The sequence below is a fragment of the Oncorhynchus gorbuscha genome, unplaced genomic scaffold, assembly GCF_021184085.1.
Source record: "Oncorhynchus gorbuscha isolate QuinsamMale2020 ecotype Even-year unplaced genomic scaffold, OgorEven_v1.0 Un_scaffold_874, whole genome shotgun sequence".
NCBI lineage: Eukaryota > Metazoa > Chordata > Actinopteri > Salmoniformes > Salmonidae > Oncorhynchus > Oncorhynchus gorbuscha.
Genome location: NW_025745857.1, coordinates 65,197 through 71,489, shown reverse-complemented (window position 1 = coordinate 71,489; position 6,293 = coordinate 65,197). Strand labels below are relative to the sequence as shown.

Sequence of the window (6,293 nt, the reverse complement as noted above, 5' to 3'; positions counted from 1 at the left end):
TTCTCGTTATCTAGTTCATCTAAACAACAATAACTTGTTGCAACCTTCTCTTATCCAGTCAAATGTGTTGATGTGGTCCTTTTGGGGGATGCGTCTGTACAAACCTATGGTATTATGCCAGTACTTTTAGTCTTCTCTCTCTTCATGCATCGTCTGCTCAGTTCTGAAGATAGTATCTAGGAAAACGAGAGGCTTCCTTAATTATCTCCCCACCCCAACACATCTGATTCAATGAGGACATTATCCGCCCAGTGATAAGACTGAAGTCATTCCTCCGCCATGGCTGATTGTAAAAGTATACACTGGAATCTGCACAAATACTAAAGTAGAAACAAACTATCTGAGTATTCAGTTAAATAGTGTGTATTGCAAGGAAGATACAGAAATGTATTGTTGAAATCTATAGTACTGCTTTGACATGTATAGAGGACCTTTATTCAAGTATTCTGTAACCACTCACTAAAGAAGAGGCTTATTGAATCATCCCATAGTTTAGAGGCAGGACTATCAAGTAACTTGCCGTCTTATGACTCGGACTGAAGAGGAGGGTGCGATGGAGATTGGACTTTAACAGTATACATATATTCACAGGTGACGTTGAGCATAAACAGTACAGCAAACTGTTTGTGATTCTAATGCAGTCTAAGCTGAACATATTCAATTCGCAATATAGATGCCAAGCTGTACAAAATGGCAGTATGACAAGGAGATCAAGTACATGCCAATGAAACCCATGCACATTTATGCTCTCAGGGACTCTCACACAATAAGCAATGGGGCTGACTTTGCAGAGAAATACTGTTTGTTTATTTCAAGTACACAATCATGGTGTAATGCAGAAATGTGGTTAATCGAGTGCTGGTATGCCACACATGACTAGGTTTAAAAACACCTTCCTAATATCTTGTTTACATGGTCCCCTTTTCAGCACATTGGTCCATCTTTCACTTCATATCCAGGAGAAAACACAAATGCCGTTTGTATACAACTATAGATTCGGGCTCTTCTTTTTCCTTGATTCCTCTCATCTACTTCTCAAAATGCATTGGAGGAGAAGAAACATTGAGGAAAGATGAATTGAGTCATGCACTACATAATGAGTTTAGTACAACCCCTGTTGGAGGAAAGTGGGCATTGCTCGTCTGTCGACCAGCTGCCGCCGCAGCCTGACCACAGCAGAGTCCACCTGCTCTGCAGCCCTCTTGCCATGCAGGTTGGCCACCAGCTGCAGACACGTGCCCTGCAGCCTGGAGAGCTCCTCTTCAGAGGACAGCAGGCAGTGTCTCAACACAGAACGACCCTGAGAAAAAACACAAGACTCAGGGCTGAATTCAAACATGAGAGCAAGCACTTAACTCGACAATTGCATAAATCATGCATTGATGTCAATGGAAGACTTGCACAGAAATGTGAATCTACTACAGTCATTCATGTTCATTTTTAGAGGAAGGTCGTTAGTTACCTGTATGAGATGAGCAGCCTCAGGTAACTGGGTCCCAGGGTGTCTGTGGTAAACCTTTACTATAGGCCTGTTCAGTTTCTCTCTGGAAAGTATATCCCCACTGTACTCAGGGCCCTGGAAAACACATGACAACATAGGAAGATAGGGGTGGAGTAGTGAAGTCACCCACTATCAACATTATTACAACCAACCAACCATTACACCAATGTTAGTGGCTCTTTCTTTACCAAATCAGCACAGATACATACACTATCTCCAATGCACATGCTTATCCATGACAAAGCTTACAGACAGTTCCACTCACATACTGACCAGTGCTCTGTCATGGCTGTGACGAATGAGGTTCAGCTGCCTCTGTTTGCGAAAAATGGCTTGCCTGGCGGCTGCAGACATAATTGTAAGATTTTGCTGTGTGAGAGAATGAGAGTTTTACTATTTTGACTTTTAAATGTTAAATACTATCGTATGTCCCATGCTGTACCTTCAGAGTGACTGTCTCAGCTATTTTCTTCACCAGACCTTCATTGACAGTACGGTGGGCAGCTTTTTGCCTGGCGATAGCATTGCCAATCATCTGCCTGATGTTTTCTCGTAGCAGCTGTGATTGGTTCACAGTCAGAGTGGAAGACTCCAGAACCTGCTTACATTCTGAGAAGGGAAAGATGTGGGTAATTCTTTATTTTTCAGACCTGTTTCAGCTGATATTTGCCTAGTATCCACTAAAAGTATATAGTAGAAATGGGCAATTTGTGGGGCTAACTAGCAAATGATAAGCCTACAGCTGCTGGTTTAAATAAATCCCAAATAAATAAATGAGTGGCTATTATGTAACTATTATGTAATTACACTGTCACCATGTCGTGTCTAAGACAAAAACTAGGTGAATCACTGACAATAAAACAAAGTGTAACCACAATAGGCACTATATGGGACAAGGTGACGTCAATGCAGTGCCATAAACTGTGTTACATTAGTACAGTATGTTATTGACATAGCACCTGGAGTGAAGGGGCCGATTGGCTCTGGTAGTTTTATGAGGCCTTGGGAGGGAGTTCCCTGTCCCCCTGCGGAGAGAGAGCCAGAGCCAGTGTGTGGTAGAAGCTCTAGAACACGCGCTCTCTCACTGGCACAGTCCAACAGCTGCCTACTGCACTGACCCAGGGTCTATACACGGCAAGGAGAGAGAGAGATAAGGGCTTTTTTTTACGGGTATATCAATAGCAAATCAAGGGATATCTCAACAACTTTCTTGAATAGGCATAATCATAACCCTAGGCACCTGTATCCATTGAAAACCATAAAAAGAGAGAATGAGACCAATCACATTTGTTTTATAAAGCCCTGTGCACATTAGCATTTGTCATAGTGTTTTTACAGTAACCCAGCCTCTAGCAGTTAGATGTCATCACCTGTAGTTGGGCTAGTGTGCTCCTCAGAGTGCTCTCCATCTCCTGTTTCAGCTCAGTGAGTTCTCTCTTTTCACACTCCAGCAAATGGTCTGCTCCGTCTCTGCCCTGGAAACAGAACAATCATCTGAAGTGTTTTTTTTCTCATAGCCATACAGTAGCTCCAGATGGGTTAGGGCAGTGTGCAGTGTGGTTGAGATCGCAACGTCTGTGGACCTATTTGGGCGGTAACCAAATTGGAGTGGGTCTAGGGTGTCAGGTAGGGTGAAAGTGATATGGTCCTTGACTAGTCTCTCAAAACACTTCATGATGACGGAAGTGAGTGCTACGGGGCGGTAGTCGTTTAGCTCAGTTACCTTAGCTTTCTTGGGAACAGGAACAATGGTGGCCCTCTTGAAGCATGTGGGAACAACAGACTGGGATAGGGATTGATTGAATATGTCCGTAAACACACCAGCCAGCTGGTCTGCGCATGCTCTGAGGGAGCGGCTGGGGATGCCGTCTGGGCCTGCAGCCTTGCGAGGGTTGACACGTTTAAATGTTTTCCTCACGTCGGCTGCAGTGAAGGAGGGTCCGCATGTTTTGGTTGCGGGCCGTGACAGTGGCACTGTATTGTCCTCAAAGCGGGCAAAAAAGTAATTTAGTCTGCCTGGGAGCAACACATCCTGGTCCGTGACGGGGCTGTTTTTCTTTTTGTAATCCGTGATTGACTGTAGACCCTGCCACATACCTCTTGTGTCTGAGCCGTTGAATTGAGATTCTACTTTGTCTCTATACTGACGCTTAGCTTGTTTGATTGCCTTGTGGAGGGAATAGCTACACTGTTTGTATTCGGTCATGTTTCCGGTCACCTTTCCCTGATTAAAAGCAGTGGTTCGCGCTTTCAGTTTCACGCGAATGCTGCCATCAATCCACGGTTTCTGGTTTGGGAATGTTTTAGTCGTTGCTATGGGAATGACATCTTCAACGCACGTTCTAATGAACTCGCTCACCGAATCAGCATATTCGTCAATGTTGTTGTTTGATGCAATACGAAACATATCCCAGTCCACGTGAGGGAAGCAGTCTTGGAGTGTGGAATCAGATTGGTCGGACCAGCGTTGAACAGACCTCAGCGCGGGAGCTTCTTGTTTTAGTTACCCCCCTATCCACATCGATGGAACAGTAGTGGAGAGGGTAGTAAGTTTTAAGTTCCTCGGCGTACACATCACAGACAAACTGAATTGGTCCACCCACACAGACAGCATCATGAAGAAGGCGCAGCAGCGCCTCTTCAACCTCAGGAGGCTGAAGAAATTTGGCTTGTCACCAAAAGTACTCACAAACTTCTACAGATGCACAATCGAGAGCATCCTGTCGGGCTGTATCACCGCCTGGTACGGCAACTGCTCCGCCCACAACCGTAAGGCTCTCCAGAGGGTAGTGAGGTCTGCACAACGCATCACCGGGGGCAAACTACCTGCCCTCTAGGACACCTACACCACCCGATGTCACAGGAAGGCCATAAAGATCATCAAGGACAACAACCACCCAAGCCACTGCCTGTTCACCCCGCTATCATCCAGAAGGCGGGGTCAGTACAGGTGCATCAAAGCTGGGACCGAGAGACTGAAAAACAGCTTCTGTCTCAAGGCCATCAGACTGTTAAACAGCCACCACTAACATTGAGTGGCTGCTGCCAACACACTGACTCAACTCCAGCCACTTTAATAATGGGAAATGATGGGAAATGATGTAAAATATATCACTAGCCACTTTAAACAATGCTACCTAATATAATGTTTACATACCCAATATTATTCATCTCATATGTATACGTATATACTGTACTCTATATCATCTACTGCATCTTTATGTAATACATGTATCACTAGCCACTTTAACTATGCCACTTTGTTGACATACTCATCTCATATGTATATACTGTACTCAATACCATCTAGTGTATCTTGCCTATGCTGCTCTGTACCATCACTCATTCATATATCTTTATGTACATATTCTTTATCCCCTTACACTTGTGTCTATAAGGTAGTAGTTTTAGAATTGTTAGCTAGATTACTTGTTGGTTATTACTGCATTGTCGGAACTAGAAGCACAAGCATTTCGCTACACTCGCATTAACATCTGCTAACCATGTGTATGTGACAAATAAAATTTGATTTGATTTAGATTGGAATACATATTGGCCTAATCTAGTCCAGCAAAGCAATACTGGGCAGAATAACTTGGGGTCAGGTGGAAATATGGTCCTTCTGTAGCTCAGTTGGTAGAGCATGGCGCTTGTAACGCCAGGGTAGTGGGTTTGATTCCCGGGACCACCCATATGTAGAATGTATGCACACATGACTGTAAGTCGCTTTGGATAAAAGCGTCTGCTAAATGGCATATATTATTATTATTATTATATTAATTCAGTTGTGACTCATGCACTGCACACACTGAACTCACAGACTCAGTAGAAGCTGGTCTTATGGTCCTTCCCTCCACACTCTTCTTGTTGATCAGCATTTCACACCTCAGGCTCCTCAGCATCCTCTCCAGGAGGCCTCTCTCCCGCTCCAGTTTAACGCATTCATATGCCACCCGGCCAGCTTGTCTACGTATCTCGCCCTCCATTTCCCTCACACTGCGCATGTACTCCCTTGCTACCCCGCCACTTGCCTCTGCACACTGCTCTCGGAAGCAGGGAGGGGGAAACGGGACCACAAATGTGGTGGTGGTGGTAGCATATGGGAACTAAACATGACATAAGATAATGACATTGAAGTCTACATATACAACAATATATAACTTCATTTCATTAACTGTGATTGCATTATTTCGCAAAACAGCAATTACCACCAACATATATTTTAGGCTAAAGCTTATATAGCCCACATGATTCAAAATAGTGCACATACATTCACTATTAATTTAATTCATCATAACTTTAAAATATTATGCTCTCACCATTGTGCCTGTGTTTTGGGGTCTGAGTTTATTCTTGCACAAAGCATCATGAGTATCTCCACTTCCAACCTCTTCAATTGTGTTTGTGCGCCTCCGGGTAAACGCCGTGGCGCTACAGCTCCGCGCTCGGCTGATAGACCCCGGCAGTCCTGCGTGGGTTTGCCGCACCAAGTGTTCCGCTAACCGTATAGAGTGCATCGTATCATCTCGCCAAGAATGCGGTCCTATCGTCACAGAGGCTAGGGGAACTGACTGAACAGGCATTTTCTATTTACTCAAGCCTCTTAAAATATATATATATATTTTAACTACCAAGTCTCTTTTGATTAGGCGACTAATTACGAAAAGTTCCCCTCAACCTGCCGAGGGTCAAATAAACTAGAGTTGAAATATCATCTCCAAAGCAACAGTTTCCAAGTAACCAGAAACCATGGTCCTGCTTGTGATTGGACAATAGGCCAGTCAGTTGTGGG

At 44.2% G+C, this 6,293-nt stretch overlaps 1 protein-coding gene across 3 annotated transcripts; it reads right to left on the bottom strand.

Annotated features, from left to right (window-relative positions):
* Positions 1-766: 766 nt before the first annotated feature.
* ccdc105 (coiled-coil domain containing 105) lies at positions 767-6,199 on the bottom strand. 3 transcript variants are annotated; one of them, XM_046335927.1, is made up of 8 exons: positions 5,821-6,199; positions 5,320-5,607; positions 2,872-2,976; positions 2,461-2,626; positions 1,944-2,110; positions 1,775-1,870; positions 1,463-1,576; positions 768-1,300 (listed from the first exon to the last, which is right to left on the bottom strand). In XM_046335927.1, exons 1-8 carry the CDS (start codon positions 6,082-6,084, stop codon positions 1,103-1,105), a joined length of 1,398 nt encoding a protein of 465 aa, XP_046191883.1. In that variant the 5' UTR covers positions 6,085-6,199; the 3' UTR covers positions 768-1,102. The 3 variants fall into 3 exon arrangements, 2 of the variants coding, with proteins under 2 accessions (XP_046191884.1, XP_046191883.1); XR_006836129.1 differs by having other exon boundaries at positions 1,159-1,300; positions 1,767-1,870; XM_046335928.1 differs by lacking the exon at positions 5,320-5,607 and having other exon boundaries at positions 767-1,300.
* Positions 6,200-6,293: the final 94 nt, after the last annotated feature.

Coding starts and splice junctions, on each gene's coding strand:
- ccdc105 (XM_046335927.1), bottom strand. CDS start 6,084: ATGCCTGTTCAGTCAGTTCCCCTAGCCTCTGTGACGATAGGACCGCAT. Junction 2,977..5,319: donor GACCAGCTTCTACTGAGTCT/GTGAGTTCAGTG, acceptor TTCTGTTTCCAG/GGCAGAGACGGAGCAGACCA. Junction 1,871..1,943: donor CTGAGACAGTCACTCTGAAG/GTACAGCATGGG, acceptor TCTCTCACACAG/CAAAATCTTACAATTATGTC.